Source organism: Drosophila guanche, unplaced genomic scaffold, assembly GCF_900245975.1.
Source record: "Drosophila guanche unplaced genomic scaffold, DGUA_6, whole genome shotgun sequence".
In the NCBI taxonomy this organism is placed as follows: Eukaryota; Metazoa; Arthropoda; class Insecta; order Diptera; family Drosophilidae; genus Drosophila; species Drosophila guanche.
Window position 1 is genome coordinate 263,454 of NW_022995745.1, and position 25,339 is coordinate 288,792.

The following is a 25,339-nucleotide window of genomic DNA, read 5'->3' on the forward strand; positions in this document are numbered from 1 at the left end:
TTACGTGGAATTTCACACACAAAATAAGCATTATTTCTAGACGATTTGCACATATAAAAGGGTATATGAAAGCATGCTATGACTTGTTGGATTATGCACGATAAACTATATGTAAGGAAAGCTCATTAAATTCGCCCTTGAAATATGTTTAATAGTAATATATTATCATGGGATGGCATATCCTAATGATCCAAATCTAAATCCTTCATAGACGTTACCAAATATATTGCAGAATTCTCAATGAATATTCCTAAATTTCAAATCCCTTTTCTCTCAATTTAAACATCGTTTTATCGAACCTTCTTGCTCTTTATTTTCTTTCAAGAAACACTTTGCTTTGGACTTGATTCTCGTTATTTTTATCCTCAATTTGTTTCTTTGTCTGTTTACAAATTACAATACAAACATTCGAGTCTTAAGCATAAATGTTATTTGTGTGGTGGATGTAGGGGGAGAACAGAATAACAATATGATATTTGTTTATGTTTATATAAAAAAACTTTTAGCAAAAAAATAGAATATGCTTATAAAGATATGAAGCTAATTGGAGTAGATCTGTGTCTGTGTCTGGTGTCTGTTTTGTGTGTGTTTAGGTTTTGGGTTGGGATGCACTTTGCTCATAGTAGTTGTCCTCCTGCTCCTGCCCCTCGGTTTCGGTTTCGGTTTCGGTTTCGGTTTCGTTTTCATTTTCATTTGTTAGGCACGCAATGCCACAAACTGTTGGAACACCTCCAAGATGTGTGTATCCAGATCGGAAGTGAATAGCAATGTCTCCAGAGTGCTGCTATATTTCTGAACTTGTTCGTGATGCTGCAAGACAAAGAAAAGTTTGTGGATTATTAAGTATTCCCTGGAGTAGAACTAGGACTAGGACTCTAACCATTAGAAAGACCTGCTGCAAGCGTCCAATGGTCCAGCGATACCAGTCCGTATCCGGGTCACGTCCATCTGCATCGGAGCGCAGCATGTGCTCGGACAGTATCATGATGAACCGCTGGAAAACGATGAGGAACAAGCGCTTTTGGTTCACATTCGCAGCCTCCAGTTTCTCCTCCATGCGCTCCACCGCCTGTCAGAGAAGGAGATCCAATTAGTGTGGAATGAAAAATAAGTCTGAAATTCGTGTAGCGTTTACCTCCTCGGAGGGTTTGTCGGCATGCGTGATGGGCTTCTTGCGCTTTGTCGGTGCATCCTCATCGGATTCGCTGGAGGAAGAGTCCGCCTTGGAGAGCTTGTCCTTGGCCACGCTCAGCTCAGTGTCTGTGCCAAGGGGAATACATTTACTTTAAGTTGAAAGAAACGCACAACGTCGTTGTGCGGGGCACAACTCACTCAGCTTGATCACGTGCTTGTTCATTTTCTTGATGGTTAGATGCAGAATCTCCCAGAGATACATTTTGGTGAATTCGCCGCTCATCTCCTTGGAGAATATCCATGTGGCCACCGCCGAGCAGTCGACAATCTGCAGCTTGAGCAGCTTATCGACCAGCACCACCATCATCTGCTGATGCGAGGACCACAGCTCGTAGATATTGTGCAGCACACAGATCTGTGCCTCCTCCGTCTCGGCCAAAGCACGGAAGACCGAATGAAACTTCGAGATGGCCGCAAAGCTGTGCGAAAACGACTTGGAGCCCAGATTGAGCAGCGTCTGTACAAAGACATCGATCTTCAGTGCATTAAAGGTACCATCGGACATCTCCTCGCCGCTGTAGCCACTGTTCGGTATCTCCTTCAAAATGTTAACCACCTCCTCGGGTAAGCACTTTTGTCGTATGGCCACAACCAGTTGATGGGCCACCGCAGTACCCGGCAGACTTGCTGCAAAGACAGGAAAGAAAACACGCGAAAGTCAGGAAATGTTTTAAAGATAAATCGAGGAGGAGCCGTGCTCATTCGGTGACACTTTCGTTCGCAATTCGCATTTCATTGCTCGCTTTTGGGCACGATCGATGTGTGATTCATGGCGTGGAACCAAGCGGCACCTCTTACTAATGATTGTTGTGCTCTGGCTCTGACTGCCTCTGTCATTACATGCAGTTTATTGGCACTTACGTCAATTATGTCAAGAGGAGAAGCGTAGCAGGGCGCTAATTATGCGGCCATTTGGTAAGCCAGTGCATTGCCAAATGCGGAATTCATTACATGCACACACTACGCTATTAGTTATTTGAGTTTGTTAACAAACTCTAGCTCAAAGTTCTCTTCTAACTGTTAGTTTGTGGTCCAAGGTGACTTTTGGTGCGCTGTGGGGAGTAGCAATCACCTATTCACCACGCCTAGAAAGGGATGGGGAGACGGGGTCGGCAACGTTTCCAACTCCCCAAATTCTTTCATTTTTACAAGTTCTTAGATCTGCGCAGTTCCCAAAGTGTTTCCCAAGCTTCAAGTTTCAAGCTGCTCTCCCCACAGACAATGTCAATGCTGGCACAGAGACATCTGTCTGTCTGTCTGTTTGCATGTCTGTTTGCATGTCAAGATCATGTGAGAGCTGTTCGCAGACTGGCGATTTCTTTTCCTCCCTGCTCTACCAACTCCCTTCCGCATCTTCGATTGCCAGAATTAAATGGGAATCTTTTCTGATTTTCAGCTCAAATTGAGCGTGTCCAAAAGGTCGGTTGGGACATGGCGCATGGGGGGTTCAATGTTATCCATTGACTATCATCTCAGAGCATCAACAGGAAAGTTGGAGAACCTTAGAGCAAGGTGAAATCGCCACACGGAACAGCAAAAGTCAGCAGAAGAGAACCGAACCGAACCGAACCGAACCCACAGCTCAGCTCAGCGAACCGAACCGAATGCACGTCAAAATATCTCGATGGAAATCTAAGGCAAAAGCGTCTTAGCTTCGGTCTTAAATGGAGGCTATAGCTATAGCCAACAAATGAAATCAAAAACACACATAAAACTAGATCAAAATCACAGCCCGAACTTGGTTATACTCTAATAAAAATAAGGGAAAGGGAAGGACTCCTAAAACTAAACCCAAGAGATCGATGCCAGGCGGAAAAAACATCCGTTTAAACGCTGCTGCTTTGCCAGAACAGCATAAAAGTTGCCACATGGCAGGCAGGCGGCAGGGTATCCCATTGGAGGCTGCTGCTCGAAGCGAGAGTGTTGCATAAATCCGCTATGCAAAAAACAAAAGCCAAAGTTGCGCAAATAAACAAAAATTGTACGCCCGCTGGCGGCGACGCATCGCTTGGCTGCCCCAACGAAAGCAGCAGCAAAGCAGCTCCAAGTTGCAGACACCAGAAGTGGCAACAGCAGCAGCAGTGGCAGCATCGTCTCCCACTTGATTATTAGCGAGCGCAACTGGGGTACGCGTTTCAGTTGGTCTTACGCGCGCGCACAGCTCAAACGTCTCCAAAACAACAAATATATTTCAATATTCTTCTTTTTTTTTGGTGTGGTGTGTGTGTCTGTGAGCAATGAGCAGGAATCTTGGCTGCCTTTTGGGCTTGCTTCTCGTGGCATTTGTAAGTTGTAGCAGCGAATCCTGAACGCCAGCAGCAGCTCCATCTCTCCTTCTCCCTTTGCAGTTGCATTCGGGGCAGGCGATTGTCGGTGTTGGTGCTGCGCGTGATCTGGTGCTGACGCCCAAGCAGGGCATGCAGCTGACGGGCAAGCGCATCTACTACGAGGAGCAGGAGCATGTGCGGGAGCGGGATGTGCGTCCCTGGGAGCACACCCTCAAGCATGTCACCTACGTGACACTCTTCACGGACGCCGCTGCGGGTGCTGCAGCTGGTAACCTTAGGTACGTTCTGCTCCCCTTCCCTCACTCCTCGTTCAGTGGCTCAGCTTGCTTCTGTCCATCGTAGCCAGCTGCATGAGTATCATGAGTTCCTGCAGACGCCTTATGTCCCCGTCGATCCTTTGGCACAGTCCGCAACGGCAGCAACTCCCTCCCGTTTTGGGGATATCATTACCCTGGCCTCGGGACGGCTGGAGCAGCTGCCCAACAACGGTAGCTATCGCTTTGTCGAGGGGACTGGCTCTGGCACTGGCACTGGCACTGGGACTGGCCACGGTCGTGCCCTGTGGCAGGTGCAGCGCATTCGACATCGGGATGGCGGCAAGGGACGCCACTACCACTACGAGATACGCTTCAGCGTGACGCCCCTGATGCCAACCAGGAAAGCGGCGCCAAGCTATCAGATGAGCTACATCCAAAAGGAGTCCGACTATCCAGGCAGCTTCGCACGGCTCGCGCATGAAGCCCTCGGCATTGGGGGATTCACTGCTCAGCGGCGAAACGATCGGGAGAGGGAGCGGGAAAGGCAGCGGGAACGAGAGCGGGAGCAATCGCAGGCCACCTTTATCCATGGCATCTTTCAGCCACCGCCATCGCCAAAGCTCAACATTGGTGAGTATCTCACGGGGGGAGCAGCTGCTCCTCATCCTCATCCGATGCCCCTACCCGGCGGCGGACTCTTCCAACTGGGGCTGGGGCTGGGGCGTTCCAATTTCATTGCACCAACCACATTCCGTCCTAATTATCCAACGGTGAGGCTGGGTCCGGAACATCCTGGACTGGACACCACAGCCATACGATACCCAGAGGCGCCCCCAGAGAGTGCTGCTCCGACGCCTGCTGCTGCTGCTGCTGTTAGCGGTGGGGTTACGCATCATTTCCATCATCATTTCTATGTGGCACCGGGCAGCGGTTCAGCTTCATCCACGCAGAGTCCGCCACGAGCAGCGTCCGGCTACTATCATTACCAGCGGCAGCAGCAGCAACAGCAGCAGCAGCAGCAGCGGCAGCCTGTGCACTTTCCCAGCTCCAGTTCCGGCTCCCACGAGTCCTACGAATCAAACGAGGATCCCGAACAGGAGCTGCTCATCCGCAGTCCTCAGATCTTCGGCCAGGCATCCAAGTATCAAACGGCAAAGCTGCCGCCGCTCATCATCTATGCAGCTGCTGGCATTTCGCAGCCAAATGAGCACGAAGACAAATCATTTGTGCAGAGCGAACCGCTGGAGGAGACTGTTTATCGTTACTCCGAGCCAGATCCATTGTATGTCCATCAGAATCCCATTGATGTGCTGCATTTGGATGAGCAGCGTCTCGAATTCGAGCGAGACAAGGACAGCGACAGGGACAGAGAGCAGGAGGAGCCAGAGCAGGAACAGGAACAGCCGGAGGAAGAGCAGAAGCGAGCGAGCAGCTTGGATCAGCCAGAAGTGGCCACCACAACTGAAGTTCCTCCAGCAACCACAACGACCAGTGAGCCACCAAAGACCACAACAACAGCCTCGAGCAGCAGCAGCAGCAGCAGCAGCACTGTGGCAACACCAACAACGCCTGCCGCAACTGTGAGCAGCGCCAGCAGCTTTGTCTCCACCTCCACACACTTCAGTCCATTGCGCAATTTGAGTCGCTATCGGACAACGCCGCGCATAACCGCTGGCAGATCGACGACAACGACAACGACATCAACCACAAGCAGCACAGCGGCGCCAGCGTTGAGCAAGTGGGCCAGACGCCGCAAGGAGCAGCAGGACAGCAAGGCCAAGAGCAGCGATCGTCATGAAGCTTATGTGAACAGCACGACAGCAGCGCCAGCAGCAGCCCAAACGACTGCTGCCACTCCCACAAGCACTCTGAAGCCCGCTGTGGCTCCGCTGCGCAGCGATGTGGTTGAAGTTCTCACGCAGAAATCGGTCAGCAGATCGGTGAGCATTAAGGTGGGTGACAATGGTGAGGAGATACCCTTTATCGTGGACGATGATGAGAATGAGGTCTCGTTTACGTAAGTTTTAGCACGCAGAATAAAGATATATTAAATGTAGTTGGAAACTCACCTGCCTCCTCGCTGGCATACTTAAAGTTGGGTGCAGGCAATTGTGGTATTAGCTTGCCATATGTTGTGGGCATCATCTCTGTGATGAGCTGATGATACGACAACCTGCGGGGGGAGTCACAGATTAGATGCCTGAACACATTGAAGAAGCTGCCTCTGCTTACCGCAGGCACTTCTGCAGCACCTCCTGTATGAACTTTGGCCTCGGATGCTCGCCATCGAGCAGCAGGCAGCTGTCCCACTCGTCCCAGGACCAAGTGAACTTAAAGTTGCTCAAGTGGTACGAGAACCAATTGACAAAGCGATCGAAGCACGAGGTGTTCATCGAATCGATGCGCATGAACAGAATCTCGGTGGCCTGGGCCAGCACCTGGGGCAGGGTGGCCGGCTGCAGCTTGCACAATTCAATCAGAATGGAGCCATAGCAAATGTCCAGATAGCGCGGTGTCGGCATGTGGAATAGCTCCGCGAATATCACCTCCACAATGCAGTACTCGAGCGGTATCTTGTGCTTGAAGGGGAAGCTGAGCAGCTGGGCGGCACAGTCCTTGCGCTCGTGGTGGTACGTCTCTATGATGTGATGCAGATGCTCCTCGATCAGGAAGCGTTCGATCGAATGGGCCCCGGGCAGATTCGGCCCGTCCGGGCAGTCGGTGTAGTCGAACATGCGATAGACCACCCAGGGCATGGGATAGACGAAGGCATCGTTGTGGGGCGGCGGTATGATCTGCGGCAGATTGTGCTGCAGCGCCTCGCACAATATCGTATCGAAGGTGAGGTAGGGCCGCGGTATGTGCTTCTCGGCCCAGTTGTCTTGGCGCAGCTTGCGTATTTGGGCCCACAGGCAGTCGAGATACTCCTCCTGGGGATGCGGCGTGTCCGACGACCAGACCCGCAAGGCGTGATGGTGCTTCTTGGAGCGCTTGTTAAGGTACACCTCGATGCGCAGCAGCAGCGACTCGAGCGCCGACTCCTTCTTCTCGTAGAGGTCCCGCCCCACCCAGGGCAGGGTGGAGAGGACAGCGAAGACGAACCAGTCGCGACGCACCTGGGGCACGGTGTCCTCGTTGGACACATCGATCATGGTGTCGAGCAGCTGCAGCAGACTGGTGGCCGAGATGACATGACAATTGACCAGATCCGCGAGGAATCGCAGCGAATATCTGGCCGCATCCCAGCGACACATCTTGAGCGACTCCTTGAACGTCTTCACCATGTGATCGACAAACTCGCCACCGAACTTGTAGTTCTTCGCATTCAGCAGACCCACCAGCGTCGTGTACACGGTGCACTTTTCGGGCATGCGAACGGCACAGTCCGAGAGGATGCGCAGAATCTTCAAGCGGAATGTGCCCAAGTCGGCCTCCAGCACGGACACCAGACCCTCAAGATTCGACTCCACCGAGGATGTGCTGCGCTCTCCCACGCGCAATATCAGCGACTCCAGGCGGTCCTCAATCTCCTGGTTCTCCGACACGCGCCTCCTTTTGTTTCTCCGGTGGTCTGCAAGTGAATAAATGCCACACCCCCAGGTGCCCGTGTTTGTTCACTTTGAGGTTGAGTGAAATCTGTGCAGTACTCACCATAGCCCTCGTCCTCCGTATCGTGTGCACGTCGACGACTCATATTGCCACAACGTTAAACCAAAAACTGGGGTCTGCGGGGTTTTTTTTTGTACCTTTGCCAAGCGGCACACGCGACAAACACTTTCGAGTGCACGGATTCGGTTGCTGTTGACTGCACCGTGTGGGTGCCAGTCGTCTGGTACGGCTTTTGATATATACGTATATTTAATGCACCAATTTTACAATCCAAATCCAATTGTTGAATGAAAATTTTCTCTTGCGGCGTTTCTTTTTGCATAAAATCGATTATCATCGATACTAACACGCACCAGGTTAAACTCCCATCTGATTACTCCTATCGATAAGCGATAGTTCTCTAAGAAAGGAATTGTTTCACTTTAGTGCCTGAACAAAATGTATGCTATAAGTTCAACAAAGTCCTTAATATTGTTGCTAGGTTTATTGCTTTATTGCATACACGACTGCCACAGCATTGAGCCCTTGACAATTGGGGCTGCCATAGGGATTGGCAGCATCGGCCTTAACTACTTCAAGGGCCAAACCTATTGCCGGTTCTACGAGTGCTGCGACGACAGAAGCATTCCAGGCAATATAACCGGTACGTTTCATTTCCATTCTACTTTGTTTCGCCTTCCTATAACCACTCTCTCTTGCAGCGCTGCATAGGTCGCTGGAAAGCACGCTTTACGGCCAGCATATTGTGACCCAGCATCTGATACCAGCTCTGAGCGCGCACTTGAGCGCCCAAAGCAAGTCGCGAAAGCCGCTGGTGCTCAGCTTTCACGGCCAGCCGGGCACCGGCAAGAACTTTGTGGCCAATCAGATAGCCCAAGCTCTCTACTTGGATGGATCGAACAGCGCATATGTCACCAAGTTTCTGGGAAGATCCGACTTCCCACTGGCCGATTTGGTCGACCAATACAAGGTACGCATCGATGGGCTTGTGCGCGATCGTTTGCGCAGTTGTCCACGCTCACTGTTCATATTCGATGAGGTGGACAAGATGCCCAGTGGCGTGTTCGACACCCTCGCCTCGCTGGTCGACTACAATGCCTTCACCGATGGCACCGATCACACCAAAGCCATTTTCATCTTTCTGTCAAACACTGCCGGCACCCACATCGCCGATCATTTGGGCAATAGCATGAAGGCGGGTAAACTGCGCGAGGACACACTCCTCAGCGACTACGAGTCGCTGCTGCAGCGAGCTGCCTACAACTTGGACGGTGGCATGAAGAAAACGGGTCTGATTGAGGCACACGTCATCGATCACTACATCCCATTTCTGCCGATGGAGAAGGCGCACGTTGTCCAGTGCCTGGAGGCGGAGTTCCGGCGTTGGGGCAAGCAGCCCGATAAGGATATCATCAACGAGATTCTCTCCTCCTCCATCAGCTATGATCGCATGCACGGCCTGTTTGTCAGCTCCGGCTGCAAGACGCTCGAGAAGAAGGTGGCCATGGCCATTTACTAGCTGAATATTATTTATTGTTTGTACGGGAATAAAGTAGCAACAGACATAATCTCCCTTCCTTTTACCAGGGATTGAGCCACTTCAGACGGGAATCCTTTCTGAGCAGATCCGTGTCCAGGCGCTTTGGTTGCTGGTCGAAGGCCTCGCGTGCCTCTGTGCGCACTGCCACGGGTCCAATGTCCTTGGTGACCAGACACTCGCCATTCTCCTTGAGTATCGTGTGCTTGACATCCTGTGCTGTTGGCTCGCCGTACGGAAACGTCACCGGCGTGACCTTAATTAAATGCTTGATCTTCCACAGGCGGGCATTGTTCTCGGGTATGTTCTTGACCACCGTGAAGTCGCTCTGTTTGCCATCCAGGCCCAGGTCTTTGAGGATGCGCTTCTCCCAGAAGGGATTCCCTTTCACCGGCTTGATGCGCTGCACGCGAAACAGTTTGGCGGGCTCTATGGGCGGATCCTGATGGTCGGGAAATCTGCGAATAATCAAAATCCATTCGATTTTTGGCTCTGTCTGCTCTGCTGTTGGTCGACCCTCACCTTGGGTAGTATATAATTCCTTCGTATTTCTTGCCATCCTTGTACAGATACTTCTTGTTGTGCTTTCCATAGTTGCGGGCCAGTGCAGTGCTCACCTGGAAAGGTGTCAGCAGTCGTCCCACGTTCATTTTATTTAATAATTTTCAATTTAAAATACTACTGGGGACAACCGCAGGTGTTATGACATAGCGATGTTAAATATATATCGATACTTTTCTTGTTGATAATACAATTTTTGGATGATACTTTCTTTTTGTATTATTACATTTTTTGTGACATATCATTAATATATCATATAGATTTCACAAATTTACACTTTTCTCTCTTCTTTCACAACAGATTTCTTATTGCTTTTTCCAACGGTATCGATATTTATGTGCGATAATCTTAATCACATAAGACATCACTACAGATCCAAATAGTGCAGCTATTTAAAAATAACAATCACAGCAATGGTTAAACAAACTCTTTTACCGGTGTTAATTATTTAAATGATTCTACAGAAAATTCCAATTATAGATCGTCCGATCGTTCGATATATTCGCTGTGAGTGTCTTTTAACATCAAAACGCTCTGTTAAATGTACACACAATTAACAGTGTGCTGTTGAGCGCACAATTTGAGGCGCACTGAAATTTGAAAGTTTCCTTCAAGCCAGCATCCTGGCTGTTACTTTTCGCCGTCAAGGGGGCGGATATCTTGCATAACCGCCGCCATTTTGTTAGCCGTGGCGACTCTACAATTGGCGTAACCCTGCCGGTGGTGCAACTTTGCCATTGGCTGCCTCCTGGCCAAGGGATGTACGTTCCAATTTTTGTTTTGCTATAAAGGATGCTGCACTGTCCGCGCCGTGCATCAGTTTGTCATTCAGGCCTTGCGCGAGCAGCCAAACTTTTGAAGCTCAGCTCCGAAATCCAATTGGGCCGCAGACAAAACCAACGATTTGTGCGAATATTCGAAATTATTTTGTTTGAATTTTGTAAGTTAAAGTTGCTTAAAAGTTTTTGTTTGAGTGCCAATGCTGAGAATGGGAACTGTTCGATTATGAATCAGCCCTAGAAAATTCATTGTGGGATCATCTAATGTCGGTGCATTGAATGCAGGATTCATGTCCCACTTTTATCCAAAAACCCATTAAATAAATAAAATCAAATAATGCGTTAACCGCAGAAGGGTTACACCCACAGGGGATGGGGTGTGTGGTGCGTGTGTGTCCCGGAGGGCAAATAATAAACGTGCCGTGCCGTGCCGTGCCGTGCCGTGCCGATTGTTCTGCTATTTGTGTAGGTGTGAAAATATGTTGCGAATAAACAATAAACACAATAAGTACAATAAAAATAAATGAGAATAATAGGAAACGCAAACAGGACACATGTACAGAAAGAGCAAACAAAAAAGGAGTAAAGGGGGATGTGCGGCACACGCACCGCACCGCGGCCACCCTTTGACATAAATGCACACAAATGAAGCAAGCATAAATAATGCAAGTGGCAGGAAGCAGCATCTTTGATTTACTTTATGTTCTCTTCTCTTCTCTTCTCTCTGTTCTGCTGCAGCAATTGGCAACAGGAGCCGCCATCCCCCCTCACTCACACTCCAACGATGGTATACGATATGACGCACATGGCAGAGGGACCGCCGCAGAGCATCTCCCTGAGCCGCTACTATATGCAGGAGGATGACGAAATGCTGGCGCCTGCCAACAATGGGGGACTGCTGCACGAGGACTATGCGGCCAGCACCACGCTGGACATTGAGAAGCGCTTCCAGGCGCGTATGTCCTGCGAGACGGCCGCCCAGCCGGCACCGGCGCCGCCACCTACACCGGCGCCACGTCGCCGCACCACGCCGATTGCCCACCTGGATCCCACCGAGCTGGTGGGCTTGTCGCGCGAGGAGCGACGCCGTCGGCGACGGGCCACACTCAAGTATCGCACCGCACACGCGACACGGGAGCGCATACGCGTCGAGGCGTTCAATGTGTCCTTCGCCGAGCTGCGCAAGCTGCTGCCCACTCTGCCGCCCGACAAGAAGCTCTCCAAGATCGAGATCCTCAAGCTGGCCATCTGCTACATTGCGTACTTGAATCACGTGCTGGAGACCCCCTGAGATAGTGGTAGCGCCTCTAGCTTCAACACCAGCTGCAGCTTCAGTGAGGCCATGTTCTTTGCTCCACCACCGTAGGATGCGAATCGAATCGAAACCCCAAAATGCCCCAATATCCTGTATTCATAAAACCATAGAAAACATACATAAATATGTATTTACATACATTTCTGTGTGCATTTACATATGTACATGTACATGTGGGTATGTACGAGTATCTTTATTCTAGAAATAATCGCAAAAACACATTTTTTTTGTCTAGCTTCTAAGTCGTGATATTTGTTTATACCTATAACTAAGTACATAAATATATATGTACATACCATAAATACATAAATACATAAATACATACGTACATAATATGTACACACACATGTAATATGTGTTTATGTATAACACAGTCAAGCATTAAAGTTACTAAAATATCTATAGAAGATTTATCTTCTCTTTCATTCCGTGCTTTCCATTCAATCCATTTGCTGTGGGGGGACACAGCTGGCGTTGCAAAGTTTTCCATTTGCTTTGCCGTATTCCGGCAAGTGCCAGATGCGACCTGATGCCAACACGCTCCAACCAAACCCCCGTCCCTCACGCACACACACACTCCAGGCGTGTCCATTCGAAGCCACGCCCCAAAACGGGTGCCAAAGTGCAAACAGGGCGAGTCACCCTCTATAGAATTGTCAAATATTGACATACATTTCATACATTCATTTTGAAACAAAAAGAACATTTTCTTTCCCGGATTCCAAATTCAAAATTTCAAAAATCCGAAATCCTTTTGCTGGGGGGGTGACAATGGCTTTCAATTTTAGTGCTAACCAGGTGAGTGCGCAAAATTGGATAGAGAGCACCCTGTATGGGCTGGGGGATGCTGTTATCTTTATTTGCTGAAGGAGAGGGCCAGACAGCTGGAGAGAGGACTGCTGCTCCACATTTCTCCTTGACGGCGTCCTCATTTTATAGTCCAAGTGTCATGTCAGTGGTGGTGGGCGTGGCAACCGGTTGCCATAATAATAATAATAATAATTCTGCAAGCAAAAAGCGAACAAAATCAATGGCATGGGCTCTCCCACGCAAACTCTCCTTCTCTCCCTCTCTGCGTCTCGTTGACCAAAAGAGAGCCCGAGCCTAAGCAGAGATTCCGTTAGTCTGCCATCCATTCGCCCAGTCTCTCTCTGTCTCCCTTACTGAGGGCCATTTGTAGGCTGTGTGTGTGTGTGTGGGAGTAGAAGGATAGGTGCCAAACAAAAAATAGCAGCCAGGCGACAAATTAGTCAACAACGAATCTCTTAAGTCGAGCGGAGGCAACATAGTTTTTGTTCTTTTGAAAATATTTACAAAGGGATATAAAATCATGTTATTGAGAGAGAAATAGTAATGATTAAATGGCGAATCTTGATTGAGGAATATTTAAAGAGGAACGAATATTTTTTCCATTAATTGCTAATTTGAATTCAATATCTCGTTGAGTTTCCTATTTAGCCACATTTTGTCGACTGTCTCTGCAGACTTATTCTACTTGAGTGACGAAACGGAACGCATCCATCCCGTTATCATTTCTATTTCTTTATCCTATCCATAGCGATGCCCTTTCTCTTACCTTTGCTTACCTTTAGGCTTTTAGGTTTCGCAGCTACCTGATGTTTTATCCGTTGAGGCGCGCGCTGCTGTAAATAGCGACAGTTAAAGTTTATTTACTTGGTAACGGGTCTGGTTGCCAATCCAATCCGTTGTTTTGTTGCTTCGCCTTTTTTTTATTTTTCTTCTTTTGGATCCAGGCTCGAAGCGTCGCCCCCTGCCCCAGTCAGTCAGGCAGCATATTGCCACGCAACTGCAGTTATTTACAGTTATTTTCATATGCGAGTGGTGTACATACCATCGTAACCGTTAAGCGCGCAGAGGTGAAGGAATTTTCGCTCTTGGTGTTTTTTTTTCTATGTGGCTGCTGTTTCTGTTTTGTGCGTGTGTGCTCGGGAGATAATGATAAAGAGATGCTGCTGCAACTTCTATTTTGCTGCTCCCGCGGACACACTTAATGACATTTCAATTGCAAAAAGGCGCACAAATTGACAGCTGGTTTGAGGCCAGCAGAAGAGCTGCAGAGGGCGTCAAACGAATTGGATCTGCAGCAGGAACTGCTCCCTGTCCATCGAGAGTCCAGCAGCAATCGGCGGCATAGCGTGAAATTAGCTTAAGTGTTTGTCCTGCCACAGTCCAGGACGGAGCAGAAGGAGGTGGAGGCGTGTACACAAGTGCGTGGAGAGTTACAAGTGCTGCCAGCCCTGCCATGCCCTGCCGTGGTCTGTGGACGAGTGCACGTGTGCACTCGGTAGCTTTCTGACTATCTAATCCTCTCTCGCTGGGCTCTGACACAAAAGACCATGTGATAAATTGCACCCCAGAGGGTTTGCCATAAAAATCATCACCAAGGGGTGGACGCGCACAGAATAGAACACAAGAGGAACATGACAGGGGGGGAGGGGGTGGGGTGGTTAGCCCAAACAACCATTCAACTATCTATTTGTCTGCCCTTCTGCAAAAGCATCCAATCCATCCATCTATCCATTCATCTGTCTGGTTGTCCTTTAATCCTCATTGTTGTTGGGTGTCGTTTAAACGCCTACAAAACTTTTGTTGCTAATTGAGTTTAAAATCAATTTGTATTTCACGCTTGGCAAGTGCCATCCAGTCCATTCATCGAAGCAGCATCCATGGTAACCATTCAACGGGATTTTACACTCTCACACGCACCCACACACCAACACACCCTCTCTCACTCGCTCTCTTCATCACATTCTTGTGTAATTGCCGTACAAATTTAATTACAGTTGCCGCATTGTGGCACACGCTGACACGTCCAAGACGCGTGCCCAACACCAACACCAGCACCAACACCACATCACACAATCGCATCAATCAAGGTCTCAATCAAGTGTTGACAAGGCTGCAGTGGCTCGGTATCGTATTACCAAGGCGTCGGTTAAGGCATTTGCATTTACATTTACATTTACATTTGTTAATTGAAATGCGGAAGCGTGGGAAGACCACACTTTGGACAGCATCTACATACATACATACATATGTATATATTTGTATGTATGAGTATATATTTCCAGTATTGGGTAAACCAGCATCCATTTAACAGTTAACACAGAAAGAAGTGATCAAATGGTGTAATTTTGTATGCTGTTTCTGCGGCTTTATTTGTACTCAAAATAACAGTTGCTTTTCCTGTTGGATCCATAGTCAATTGCAGACTTGCTGCTACTGCTCTCTCAGCTCTCAGCTCTCACTCTCTCTCTCTCTGTCTCTCTCTCTGTTCACTCTTTTATTCACCTTAACAGGTTCCTGTGTGTGTGTAACCAGCTGCCTGGCATGCATATGCCCAAAAAACTTCTGATAAATGATTCTTTAAGCTCAAGACCGGACCGGATCTGAGGCTGGCTCATTTAAGGATCAGTTTGAAGTCTGTCTGTTTTTTAAAGCCAGAGCAGTGTCTGCTCCCGGCTTTCAAATGGCAAACACAAACATTGGCATTAAGTGGAATTATAACGAAATGCCTTTTTACACATGTTCCAGCAACAGAGATTACGCCGTGTAATTGCCCGAGCATTCCTTCCGGACTTCCTTGTGGGGTTGTTTCCACCCTCCTCCATTGGGCGTTGGGTTGGGTTCTGTGTGTTTTATTTTTGTTATTTTTTGTGAGTATCAATTGGTGCCCATAAATAAGGGAATTACTTTGCCTCAGACAGCAGGGGGGGTTCTTCCACATTCATAACAGGTGTTGATCGCCGCTTTGCTTTGCTTTGCTTTTTTGCAGTTTGAGGACCGCTTCCAGGCGCCAGGACTTAGCAATTGGGAGTATCCGCGCTTTGCACCGCCTCGACCGAGGCAATACTTGAAGAAGGCCACGCCCATAGTGGACAACAGTGGCCACCTGCTGCCCACGGCCCGTAGGTGAGTCCATAGGGAACGCTTGTTGCCTTGTCGCTCACTTCCTCCATTTCGTCCGTGGCAGGGACGGCAACTCCTTTGGCCGGTATCGTGGCACGTACGAGCTGCCGCTGAGGATAACGCGCAGCTTCTGTGGCCACTACGATGCCTGCCTGAGTGGACGCTACAAGTTCCGTGACTTTCCGCGGGATCTGTGCAACTGCCAGCGGGAGAACCGGCGAGCCTTGGCCTGCGACAAGCGTGTGACGCTGGGCACTGTCGGGGATCCGTATTGGGCGCGTCCCAAGTGTCAGTCCAAGTGCGAGGGCATCAAGCAGATCAAGGAGCTCCATCAGCTGAGTCTCCACGGCAAACGTGGCCTTTGCACACTCAAGGTGAGTGCTTTATTTATCATTTCTGCACTCCTGCACCGCTGCAACTCCTCACTTTAGAGCCCCAGAACGGTGCCGGGCGCTCCGCGGCAAGCCCGCAACAAGGTGACTGGATTACGCAGGCGAATCATCACTGCCTTTGCGGCCAAAAGACAAGAAGACAAGAACGCAGCGAAGAAGAAGCCAATAAAGAAATAGAACCCCTAAAAGGATAAAGCTAAAGCAAGATCTAGAGACATATTCCAGGCCCCCCGCAGGCACACAAAAATATACTTTGGCTAAGCAAAATAAAATCTGCAAGATCTCACTTTAAGACAGAACTCAGCGTACAGCCTTATGCTTCTGGCTAATTGGATATTTATCCTGACTCTGCACCTTCCTATCTGGGGTTAGCTCCTCATTCTTTACACTCGTTCTTCTCGTTTTAACAATCCCTAATGGAATTTCCCACCTTTCAAAGCAATCAATCTCTCGTTGGTTTGCTTATACTTTTCTCCCTTTATAAGAGAGTTTTGAGGAATGAAAATGGCTAGATCTTGGTGCCTTGATATCATCCCATAAATCTGATTCTATGTGGAAACATTCTCTGATGTATTGCCTAGAGTACGCACCTTTGAGGCTTTCCCTGGCATGGTTTCACTCCGAGTTTTCCACCCAAATGATCCACAATCCGATGCACTCAATGCCTTTTCCATCCCATCAAAAACATTTGTATATAATTCATTTGCAACTGCATCTCCATCTTCATCTCTTCACCCCAAAAACCAATTGATTATAAGCAAAAAGTGACCTGAAAACCTCACCCAAAACCATGTCGCAAGCAGCCGTATTGCCGGATCTATCCTATACGCCTGGGGACCACACGGAACCAGAGTACCGTCTGGCCACGCACCAGCTGCTGCTCGATCAGAAGCAGGCCAGGGACCACACGGAGCCACTGAGTCGCCTGTACTTGGACAGGGAGGAGACCCAACCGATCAAGTACCGGGATAGGGTGACATCCGCAACGGGGCGGCAGTTTCCTGCCTTGGCAGCGGCACAATCCCGCTACGCGGATCATCTGAACGGAGAGACCTTTGACACGGCATTCGACTCGGGTTTTGTGCCCGGCAAGGATCTGATCTCATATCAGAGGAACGCAGCATATAAGAGCGACAACGATTTGGATCCGGATCTGATCAGAAAGATGCCGCTGCACTCGATCACCGAGAAGCCCAACGAGCGTTGCCCCTCGCCGGTGGTGCCGGCGTACGCAAACTTTGAGCTGGCGAAGCGCATGCATCAGGACAATCTCGACCATCAGCCACTGCCCGATTGTGTGGCGGATTTGGCGTTCCGCAAGGCGCAGATCGCGGGCGGACATGCCGGACTCTCGCTGGATATCGATCCCATTGCCACGGGCGTGGGCGTCAAGACGCACAATGCCGGCCCGACGCACTGCACCAAGATGAAGGTGTTCCGACCCAAAACAGGCGGCGGTGTGGTGCCCAAAGCCTATGGTGGCGGCGGCATCGGCGGTGGGGACACATTCCGTGGCGTTGGCTCGGCACCGGCCAAGAAAATGGGACCCATGGATCTGGCCATTTGCTGGGACTTTAAGCCCGCCAGTGCCACGGAGGAGCCGCGTCTGGCGCGGCATATCGATGGCTCCAACGATTCGGCGGGACCGGCGGTGTTCACCTGCGTGCGTACGCCACGGGAGGACAATGCCGCCGATCTGGGTCGCTCCTCGGGCGTCTTCACCAGCACGCTGGGCGAGGCGGACTTCTTCGACAAGGACATCCTGCGCCGGAAGACGGACTTTGGCGGCAGGGCCATTGATCGCGAGGATCCCTGCGCCTGCGACTACTCCCCACCCCACAGGGATCGGGCACGCAGCGTCTCCCGCGACTCGAGTGCCGCCTCCCATTGTCGCCGCGGCCCACCTGCCGCCGGCGTCAGCTTTGGCAATCTCGCGGAACTCTCCAGCGGCGGTGGAATGCCCCCGAATCGACTGGCCAAACAGTATCAATCGTCGCCACTGCTGGGGGGCGACAAGGCGTATCAGGCGCTGCGCGAAAAGTACTTGGGCCCCGAGTCCAGCTGCGAGGGCAATGGTCCGGGCGGTGTGCACCTGGAGCATGGCTGCCGCCCGGCCGGACCCGCCTGCAAGCGGGACACGCTACTGCGTCGACCCGCGCGTCGTCTCTGCCACAAGGTTGGCCCAGCCCCAGGCCCAGCCTCGCGGGGCTGCTGTCCGCCAGCCTTCGGGCATGGCCATGGCCATGGTCATTGTCTCACCAGTAAGGCCGCCTTCCGGGCGGGCGTGGCCAAGCACAATGCCTCCTCCGGTGACTTCATGGGCATGGATACGGGCTGCACGGGCTGCTCGGGCGGCGTCGGCGGCGGCGGCGGGCGAGTGCTTGTGGTGCCACGACCAAGGCAGCCGTACGCCAAGAAGAACTACGACATCGATACGCTGGTGCCGCCTTTTCGCAGTCAGGGCGGTGGTGCCGGCCAGGGTGGATATCCGGAGCATTGGCGCTTGGCCAGCGTCTATCAGCATGCCTTCAAGCCACTGGAGCAGCGTCGTCGACCACTTCTACAAACAGTCTACAAGTAAGCAGTGGAGAGATGTTAGAGGATTAGCCTCTCAATTATGTTAAATCCATCGGGGATTTATGCTATTTATTCCCTCTCCATTAACATTCACCTTTAGGTATTTATTCTCAGTTATTCTTCTTTCTGTTATTCAACAGCAGCTTAACAGCTGACAAACTTCAAATGTTAAGAGATGCCATCTTAAGGCATTTACAATTTACAGTTACAAATAGGGAACCGGGGACCATTCATTGAAATCTGACGATTAGCCGAGCCTAATTTGTGTAGCAAATCCCTAAGCAAACAAATGGGAAGGGAAAGCAACCAAAAAACCGAATTAACTGCAAAATGTTGAAAGGGTTAGCGTTAAGCCTGAAGGCCTGTGGTGTAGAACCAATAGCTTCTTCCGCACGTAAATTCACCTTGGGCCAGGAGCAGTTATTCCCATGCTTCGGTTAACATTGCATGTTTGTTTTTGTGCCCCATGTAACGTTAGTGTTGTAAAAGTCACACTCAGTTTGCATATAGCATGAGGTTTATGTAAAGAAACAAATGTTATACATATATAAAAAAGGTTCATACAAATACAATACATTACATACTATATATAAATATAAACGTGCAATAAAACATTCAAAGTAAACATTCCAAATGTGCGTGTGTGTGTGACCAAAAAAAAAAGAAGAAAAAGAAATCTTCGCAAAAAAAGCGAAAAGGAACCGCAGGGGATCTACTTGTTTGGATTGTTGTTTGGGTTTGTGGTGCACTTTCGTATGACAATCTTTGGGTGCAATTAAAAATGTAATAATCTTAGCGTCTAAAGTAATAAAAGAATTGATTTGTGATCGATCTTCCCGCTCACTTGGCCGTGGCATAGGCATCGTGACTCTTGTGGAACACATGACGCAGCACCTCGCGTGTCGAGCGACGAATGCTATTCCGCAGCGTGTGCTTCCTCTCGTTCGTCAGCTGTTCGATGGTCATGTACTCCGTTTGGGCAATGCTCGAGCGCAGCTTCATTGTGCGCTCGCTGCTATCCACAATGGAGATCTCAGCTGGATGTGCCTGCTGCTCCTCCTCGGGCTCCGACTGCTCCTCGTGCAGCGGCATCTCCTTCTGTGGCCGCCGTCGCAGGCTGTGGCGAATGCTTTGCATGATATTGTTGTGCGGCTTCTCCGGGGAGTGGCTGCCAGTGGCGCTGCTCTCCATGGGATGCATGAGGCGGCGTATCGACTTGCGTATCATATTCTTCATGCCATGGCCGCTGGTCGGTGGCTTGTCCTGGGACTTGCCGGACTTGCTGGAGCCAATCGAGTGCAGAGACTCCTTGCTGGCGGCTGCTGGCCGATAGGCGCGCACAAAGCGCGCGGGTGCCTTAAAGTCTTCCTCGTCGGACTCCGAGGCATATGCCACATCGGCTTCAGCTGCATCTGGCTCGGGATCTAGCTGCTCCTCCTCTGGCTGCTGCGGCTCCTCTGGCTCCTGCTGCTCCTCCTCTTTCTGTTCCTCTGGCACTTCGGTTATCTCCGTCAGAGTGCGCCTTCTGGTGCATATAAGCTGACGCTCCACAAGAGCTCCCTCCTGGCGTTCCTGCACCACCGTCAGGGTCTCCTGCGTCTCCTCCGACTCCAGCAGGACTCCAGCCTTCTTGCGCAGCTTTGCCTCATTGATGCTATTCTCCAGCTCCAGCTGGTAGCGATCCAGCTCCTTGCCAATGTCCATCGTGGATGATTCCTCACTAATGGCACCCAGCGAACGCTTTGGCCCAGCCACCGCCCCCGCCCCCGCCACATCCTCTGGTCCTGGTCCTGGTCCTGGCACTGGCGAAAAGACAAGCTTCTCCGCCAGCAGCTTGCTGGGCGTCAATTGGGCCAGGGACATGCCATGGAAGTCGATGCGACAGCCGACATTGGGCACAAATGGCAGACCGATCTTCAGGCTGGTCGGCTCCAGCAGCAGCGACTGCGCCTCCTCGGCCAATGCGGGATTGGCCACGCCTGCGGGATTGCTGGCCAAGGCGGAAATCTCGCTCTGGCGATGAATCTCAAAGGGATTACGCGAGGCAGGCGCATCGCTGCCACGCACATTGAGGGCGGCATTGACGAAGCCCTTGTTGGGCGTGGCGATGCAACGAATGACCTGCGGAAAGACAAAGTGTGAGTGGGATGGAGGATGGAGGATGGAGTGTAAAGTGCATGGCAGGACCTACCTCATACGGATTGAATTGCTTTTCGGGCAGCTCTAGATTGAGGCCAGGATTCTCAAAGCAGGCAATTTCTCGTTTCTTTTTCTTGCACGGATGACGCACAACCTCAAAGGGATTGCTGGGTGGTGGCTGCTGCTGCTGCTGCTCCTTCTGCTGCTGCTCCTTCTGCTGCTGCTGTGCCAAATCCGCAATGGACTTGAACTCCAAGCAGGGAAACGGATTGCAATTCTCTTTGGCCAGGCGGCGGCGTCCAATCAGCTTCTTGGGCGTCGAACTGAACGCAGCGTTGGTGAAGCATGACTCTGTGACGGCAGTGGCAGCTGCTTCCTGCTGCACCTTGGCGTCGCTGTTTAAGGGTTGCTGCTGCTGCTGCTGGGGCAGGGGTTGGGGCAGGGGCACGCAGCCGCTGGTTTCCCTTTTACGCTTGCGCGGCGTCTCAGTAAATGCCAAAGCACTTATGCTCTTGGTTTCTAGCATTATTTTACTTTATTTTAATTTAGTTAGTTGTATTATTAACTGAAAGCAATGCCACCAAGGACCAAATACGTTCGGTTTTTTTCCTGTTGTTTTACTTCTGCAGTTGCTGCACATACGCAGCATACCCGCGACTTTTGATTATACTTATCGATGTACAGGGTTGCTGGCACGAATATATCGATATTTATGTGCGATAAGTTAAATGTAGCTGCGATCAAAATCTGATCATCCCTGCGATATTAAACAATTTGAGTTTCTAAGTAACATAACAATACTGTGATTGTATGTTTTTACACAATAATATTGGTTACAAATTTGTAAAAAGAGCTAGCAAGCGAATTCTACCAACAGCTGAAACTGTTGGCTTCTTTAAAAATAGCGGGGTTATGCGGGTTAAGTTCGATATATTTCTGAGCACTGTACAGTTATCAGCATTTTGCAGCACTTCCGTCGCATTTCAAAAAATGCAATTTTCATTTTGAGCCAAAACCCAAACTCAACTGCAATTGTGTCACATAAATAGAAGTGGATACACGTGAAGTGGTGCAAAATGCCTGGACATCAGTGTGCCAGCGCACACCAACGCAAACACACGGACGAGAAGCGTCTGCTGGCGTCGCGCGTCCCACCAAAGGCCAGGGAATACTTATCCGAGCTGGCTGTGGATCGGGAACTGGAGCGTTTCATGGCGTTGTCCTCGACCAACAGCAGTGGCACCAGTCGCAGCAATACGAGCATGTACACGGCGCCCCTACACTGCACGCCACGATCTGTGGCAGCGCCCTCAAAGCCCGCCCGTGGCAGGACATCTGCGGCAGCTGGACAGCAGCAGGAAGCAGCTGCCGTTGCATCTGTGCCAAAGGAAACACAAAGCGAAGAGGAGATCATCAAGGTCACACCCATTGTAGCCACCGACTGTGTGGTGTCCGCGTCCGTGGAGGATCTGCGCACACCCACGAAGCCAGCGGGCAGCCAGGCGCCGGACAGGACGCCCGAGAAGAAGACAAAAAATACCCAAACGCCCGAGTCGTCGGCGATTAAGTCACACAAGCGGCTCGAATGGGATCCAGCCGCCGATGTGGGCTACTACAAGCGAGCGGTGTCCACCAGCAACTTGAGCACCTTGGAGCGTTCCATCTTGGAGGAGTGCTGGCGCCAGCCGCAGCAGCGCTCGGAAACCCATTTGGATCGGCTGCAGCTGGAGCAGGGCTCGAGCCTGGAGCCACTGCCGCTGGCACAGCCGCCACCTTTGGCCTCCAGCACGTTCGTACACCGCAGCGAACGAAGGAACACGCGCAGTCGGGGCAGCAGCAGCAATCAAAGCAATCGGAGCAGCTCCAGGCGCGAGCTAACATCCCCAACTGGTGGCAGCTCGTTGGCCAGTAGCTTTGATTATCATCACTCATCGTTGCCGCATCAGAAGCAGCAGCAGCAGCTGGCAAAGGAGAAGGAGAAGGAGCGTCAGTATACGGCCGCACAGCTAGAGAAGGTGCTGGCCAGTCGAAGGCAGCCAAAGGCAAGGGAGAACAAAGAAAACTGTCAACCAGCGCCAGACAGAGGCAGCTCCTCTGCCTCATCCTCAAATGCGGCAGGCACTGAAGCGGAAGCAGCAGCAGTCACCAAGGGTGATCTAGACTTGGGCGTGGATCTACTCTGTTCGCTGGTGCAGTCCCACAGTCTCAGCCACAGCCAGAAGAGAGTTTTAATACGGAACATAGCGAAGCGCATCTCCTGCATCGAATTTGGGGACACGCTGCGCTCCCGCCAGAGCCCATCGAAGAGTAAAGGTAAGTCTAAAACAGAATTCCCTTGCGCATTAGCTAATGATTCGTTTTGTGTGCCGCACAGCTGCTGCACAGCTGCAGGACATGGCCACCAATACGACAGCCAGTGTGGCTCGTCCCGTGCCAGCGCCAAGGACACGCATTTTGATGGCCACCAACTCGGGCTCCTCGACGGCGAGCAGCTCCAAGGAGATGGTCACCGCACGCAGCAATCCACGCGCCAGCAAAGCAGCCAGTGAAGCCACCGAAACGGAGCAGCGTCCTCCATCTGCGGAGGTTGTCATCGCCTCTGCTGCAGCCGCCACAGCTCCGGCGGCAATGCAACTCGTGAGCCAGGAGTGGCTCAATCCGATGACCCAAAGCGAGATCGAGTACGAGGAGCGTTCGCGCTCGCGTTCGTGTTCGTCGAGCAACGATTCGGAGCGTCGCCTGGCACTCCGTTCGATTGAGTTGGAGATTAAGCGGCTGCAGATGATGTACAAGATTGTGCATAGGAAATCCTATGGCCAGGCAGTGGCAGTGGTTCACAGGAGTCCCACAAATGCCATTGAGTACAATCCGCTGATCAGTGTGGAAGCGCCACAGCAGGAAGTACCTCCTCCTCTCCACACACAGCAAGGACAAGAGCAGTATCTAGTAGCCGTAGAGCGGGCCTCAGATGAGCTGCCAGCCGCAGCGGATGTACAGGCGATACCAACACCAACACCACCCCCAGCTCCCCCACCACCACCACCACCGCCGAGAGGCAGGTCACAGCGTGAAAAAATGGCAACACCCAACAGCTCCAACAGCGATGGTGGTCGCAGCGAAAGTGTTTGCTCATTTGTGCAGCAGCGACAGCGACAGTTTATGGAGCACTATCAGAACCAACAGCAGCAGCAGCTGCAACAATTGCAACAGCATCAGCAGCAGCAGAAGGAGCAACAGCAATTGCAGCGTGTAGTGCCACGAATGCAGCTGCAACAGGAGCCACAACAAGAGCCACAATCAATGGTAATTATCCCGCACTGGTCCCGTGGTAGCCTTCCCTTTCACACACTCCTCTCTGGTGTTGCCATCTCTTTCATTTTCAGGCATCACAACACCACATTGAAATGTCACCTGGAGATGGTGTCTACTATACAGCAGTGGCAGATGGCGCCACCACCACCACAACGACCACCACCGCCAGCAGCAGTTCAATCTCTTCGATGTTGTGCCTCAGCTCGGAGATGTCCATACCGATGGCTGGGGGTGGAGTGGTAAGCAGCTCCAAGACGACCACAACCACCACCACCAGCACCAGCACCAGCACCACGCATCAGTATGATGAGGCAACAACGGGTAGCAGAGGCCAAAGGCAACGCAGAGACCGAAACGAGAGTCAGCAGCCAACGCAGACACAGACGCAGACACAGACGCAGCGCAGGGGCAGGCATGGCATTGCGTACATAATTCAGTTTGTGGAGAGCGAAATGCAGCAGACAATGTCGCTGCAGGATCACCTGCAGCTCGCTCGCCCCAAGTTCTGTGCCAAGTCCAAGCAGCGCAAGGCCATACTCAATCAAATGCAAATGCTGCGCAGCGAGCGACGGCGCGAATTAGAACAGCTGCTCGGGGAGGATGTCACACTGGAGACACTGGACAGGCGACTGCAACAATTGCCACCGCCAGTCACATGTAAGCAAAGCATATATCACAGCCATCGAATGGTCTCCTTTCAATCCGCTCTAATCTGCAGCTTGCGTTCGAGTTTTCTCCACCAAAGAGATGAAGGCATTGACCAGCAAACGTTGCCAGCGACTGCCCGAGGTTGTGGCCGCTCAGAATCGTGTGCGCGAGGAGCAACGGCGCCGCAGCAATCGCCTCATGCGTGATGTCTTCAATCGGGTATGTTTTTCATGTTCGTTCTATAATATTTTTTGATCTGTTTTCGTTTTCTTTCAGCGCATGCAAAGTCGCGTGTCCAAGGGCAAGATATCTTTGAACCACAGCCTGACAATCATTTAGGAAATACTTCCCCTTCCCCCCTTACAAAACACATTGCCAGTTGAAGGCTTGATTTCCGTTTTTTAATGATAATTTTTAATTTTTTTTCCAAATAAAAAATGTTTAATATTATGCATTTGCGTGGCGCCATCTGTGTGGACTTGCTGCAACTTTGTTATACACATTTTCTCGCCAGGTGTCTCTGTTACTATTTACGTAAATATGTAGCAAATGTGTAGTTATTGTGTATGAAAATGGTAATTTTTCTTGAGTACTTTTGTTGAAAAAGATTTCACGAATTCAAGGAATTTATGATCATGCCAATCATAAAATCATAAAAAATTAAATCTTAAATCAAATAAAATTACATGTTTACAGGTGAGAGTCCTAACTAGGTTATAATATTTCATCAAACAATGAAAATGAAGAATGTGATTTTCGGAGCTTATTGTAGGTATATTTTTGATGTATTTCGAGCACGAA

At 50.6% G+C, this 25,339-nt stretch overlaps 9 protein-coding genes across 11 annotated transcripts; 6 read left to right on the plus strand and 3 right to left on the minus strand.

The window, feature by feature from the left end:
* Positions 1-582: 582 nt before the first annotated feature.
* Positions 583-7,654, minus strand: LOC117580737 (nuclear cap-binding protein subunit 1). Of its 2 annotated transcripts, XM_034267414.1 has the most exons (8): positions 7,391-7,654; positions 5,972-7,310; positions 5,809-5,912; positions 1,333-1,821; positions 1,136-1,260; positions 881-1,069; positions 678-810; positions 583-641 (listed from the first exon to the last, which is right to left on the minus strand). In XM_034267414.1, the coding sequence occupies exons 1-7, from the start codon at positions 7,431-7,433 to the stop codon at positions 697-699; spliced, it is 2,403 nt and encodes an 800-aa protein (XP_034123305.1). In that variant the 5' UTR covers positions 7,434-7,654; the 3' UTR covers positions 583-641; positions 678-696. The 2 variants fall into 2 exon arrangements, with proteins under 2 accessions (XP_034123305.1, XP_034123304.1); XM_034267413.1 differs by having other exon boundaries at positions 583-810.
* Positions 3,290-5,768, plus strand: LOC117580738. The gene is made up of 3 exons (XM_034267415.1): positions 3,290-3,479; positions 3,543-3,760; positions 3,825-5,768. Exons 1-3 carry the CDS (start codon positions 3,432-3,434, stop codon positions 5,758-5,760), a joined length of 2,202 nt encoding a protein of 733 aa, XP_034123306.1. The 5' UTR covers positions 3,290-3,431; the 3' UTR covers positions 5,761-5,768.
* A 91-nt stretch (positions 7,655-7,745) lies between the features above and the next one.
* LOC117580739 (torsin-like protein) lies at positions 7,746-8,916 on the plus strand. Its single transcript, XM_034267416.1, has 2 exons — positions 7,746-7,991; positions 8,050-8,916. The coding sequence occupies exons 1-2, from the start codon at positions 7,787-7,789 to the stop codon at positions 8,865-8,867; spliced, it is 1,023 nt and encodes a 340-aa protein (XP_034123307.1). The 5' UTR covers positions 7,746-7,786; the 3' UTR covers positions 8,868-8,916.
* An 11-nt stretch (positions 8,917-8,927) lies between these two features.
* Positions 8,928-9,602, minus strand: LOC117580741 (39S ribosomal protein L30, mitochondrial). Its single transcript, XM_034267417.1, has 2 exons — positions 9,408-9,602; positions 8,928-9,343 (listed from the first exon to the last, which is right to left on the minus strand). Exons 1-2 carry the CDS (start codon positions 9,533-9,535, stop codon positions 8,929-8,931), a joined length of 543 nt encoding a protein of 180 aa, XP_034123308.1. The 5' UTR covers positions 9,536-9,602; the 3' UTR covers position 8,928.
* A 691-nt stretch (positions 9,603-10,293) lies between these two features.
* LOC117580940 (helix-loop-helix protein 1) lies at positions 10,294-11,639 on the plus strand. The gene is made up of 2 exons (XM_034267723.1): positions 10,294-10,386; positions 10,964-11,639. Exon 2 carries the CDS (start codon positions 11,010-11,012, stop codon positions 11,514-11,516), a length of 507 nt encoding a protein of 168 aa, XP_034123614.1. The 5' UTR covers positions 10,294-10,386; positions 10,964-11,009; the 3' UTR covers positions 11,517-11,639.
* Positions 11,640-12,220: 581 nt separating this feature from the next.
* LOC117580938 (protein Flattop homolog) lies at positions 12,221-16,134 on the plus strand. Its single transcript, XM_034267721.1, has 4 exons — positions 12,221-12,338; positions 15,337-15,473; positions 15,535-15,844; positions 15,902-16,134. Exons 1-4 carry the CDS (start codon positions 12,312-12,314, stop codon positions 16,037-16,039), a joined length of 612 nt encoding a protein of 203 aa, XP_034123612.1. The 5' UTR covers positions 12,221-12,311; the 3' UTR covers positions 16,040-16,134.
* Positions 16,135-16,652: 518 nt separating this feature from the next.
* On the plus strand, positions 16,653-18,443 carry LOC117581068. The gene has a single exon (XM_034267943.1). It carries the CDS (start codon positions 16,653-16,655, stop codon positions 18,441-18,443), a length of 1,791 nt encoding a protein of 596 aa, XP_034123834.1.
* A 749-nt stretch (positions 18,444-19,192) lies between these two features.
* LOC117581306 lies at positions 19,193-21,227 on the minus strand. 2 transcript variants are annotated; one of them, XM_034268350.1, is made up of 3 exons: positions 20,631-21,227; positions 20,231-20,560; positions 19,193-20,188 (listed from the first exon to the last, which is right to left on the minus strand). In XM_034268350.1, exons 1-3 carry the CDS (start codon positions 21,102-21,104, stop codon positions 19,280-19,282), a joined length of 1,713 nt encoding a protein of 570 aa, XP_034124241.1. In that variant the 5' UTR covers positions 21,105-21,227; the 3' UTR covers positions 19,193-19,279. The 2 variants fall into 2 exon arrangements, with proteins under 2 accessions (XP_034124241.1, XP_034124240.1); XM_034268349.1 differs by having other exon boundaries at positions 19,193-20,560.
* A 249-nt stretch (positions 21,228-21,476) lies between these two features.
* On the plus strand, positions 21,477-24,988 carry LOC117581219 (AF4/FMR2 family member lilli). The gene is made up of 5 exons (XM_034268197.1): positions 21,477-22,891; positions 22,953-23,881; positions 23,962-24,547; positions 24,609-24,757; positions 24,815-24,988. The coding sequence occupies exons 1-5, from the start codon at positions 21,655-21,657 to the stop codon at positions 24,875-24,877; spliced, it is 2,964 nt and encodes a 987-aa protein (XP_034124088.1). The 5' UTR covers positions 21,477-21,654; the 3' UTR covers positions 24,878-24,988.
* Positions 24,989-25,339: the final 351 nt, after the last annotated feature.

What these genes read in the sequence shown, in the direction of transcription:
- LOC117580738 (XM_034267415.1), top strand. Translation starts at nt 3,432, where the DNA reads ATGAGCAGGAATCTTGGCTGCCTTTTGGGCTTGCTTCTCGTGGCATTT. An exon ending in GCTTGCTTCTCGTGGCATTT is followed by an intron (nt 3,480 to 3,542) that starts GTAAGTTGTAGC and finishes CTCCCTTTGCAG; the next exon opens with TTGCATTCGGGGCAGGCGAT. An exon ending in GCTGCAGCTGGTAACCTTAG is followed by an intron (nt 3,761 to 3,824) that starts GTACGTTCTGCT and finishes TGTCCATCGTAG; the next exon opens with CCAGCTGCATGAGTATCATG.
- LOC117580737 (XM_034267414.1), bottom strand. Translation starts at nt 7,433, where the DNA reads ATGAGTCGTCGACGTGCACACGATACGGAGGACGAGGGCTATG. An exon ending in GTGCTGCAGAAGTGCCTGCG is followed by an intron (nt 5,913 to 5,971) that starts GTAAGCAGAGGC and finishes CTCCCCCCGCAG; the next exon opens with GTTGTCGTATCATCAGCTCA. An exon ending in CAAGCACGTGATCAAGCTGA is followed by an intron (nt 1,261 to 1,332) that starts GTGAGTTGTGCC and finishes CCCTTGGCACAG; the next exon opens with ACACTGAGCTGAGCGTGGCC.
- LOC117580739 (XM_034267416.1), top strand. Translation starts at nt 7,787, where the DNA reads ATGTATGCTATAAGTTCAACAAAGTCCTTAATATTGTTGCTAGGTTTA. An exon ending in CATTCCAGGCAATATAACCG is followed by an intron (nt 7,992 to 8,049) that starts GTACGTTTCATT and finishes TCTCTCTTGCAG; the next exon opens with CGCTGCATAGGTCGCTGGAA.
- LOC117580741 (XM_034267417.1), bottom strand. Translation starts at nt 9,535, where the DNA reads ATGAACGTGGGACGACTGCTGACACCTTTCCAGGTGAGCACTGCACTG. An exon ending in GGAATTATATACTACCCAAG is followed by an intron (nt 9,344 to 9,407) that starts GTGAGGGTCGAC and finishes GATTATTCGCAG; the next exon opens with ATTTCCCGACCATCAGGATC.
- LOC117580940 (XM_034267723.1), top strand. Translation starts at nt 11,010, where the DNA reads ATGGTATACGATATGACGCACATGGCAGAGGGACCGCCGCAGAGCATC.
- LOC117580938 (XM_034267721.1), top strand. Translation starts at nt 12,312, where the DNA reads ATGGCTTTCAATTTTAGTGCTAACCAG. An exon ending in TCAATTTTAGTGCTAACCAG is followed by an intron (nt 12,339 to 15,336) that starts GTGAGTGCGCAA and finishes GCTTTTTTGCAG; the next exon opens with TTTGAGGACCGCTTCCAGGC. An exon ending in GTGGCCTTTGCACACTCAAG is followed by an intron (nt 15,845 to 15,901) that starts GTGAGTGCTTTA and finishes TCCTCACTTTAG; the next exon opens with AGCCCCAGAACGGTGCCGGG.
- LOC117581068 (XM_034267943.1), top strand. Translation starts at nt 16,653, where the DNA reads ATGTCGCAAGCAGCCGTATTGCCGGATCTATCCTATACGCCTGGGGAC.
- LOC117581306 (XM_034268349.1), bottom strand. Translation starts at nt 21,104, where the DNA reads ATGCTAGAAACCAAGAGCATAAGTGCTTTGGCATTTACTGAGACGCCG. An exon ending in AGCAATTCAATCCGTATGAG is followed by an intron (nt 20,561 to 20,630) that starts GTAGGTCCTGCC and finishes GTCTTTCCGCAG; the next exon opens with GTCATTCGTTGCATCGCCAC.
- LOC117581219 (XM_034268197.1), top strand. Translation starts at nt 21,655, where the DNA reads ATGCCTGGACATCAGTGTGCCAGCGCACACCAACGCAAACACACGGAC. An exon ending in AACAAGAGCCACAATCAATG is followed by an intron (nt 23,882 to 23,961) that starts GTAATTATCCCG and finishes TTTCATTTTCAG; the next exon opens with GCATCACAACACCACATTGA. An exon ending in TGCGTGATGTCTTCAATCGG is followed by an intron (nt 24,758 to 24,814) that starts GTATGTTTTTCA and finishes GTTTTCTTTCAG; the next exon opens with CGCATGCAAAGTCGCGTGTC.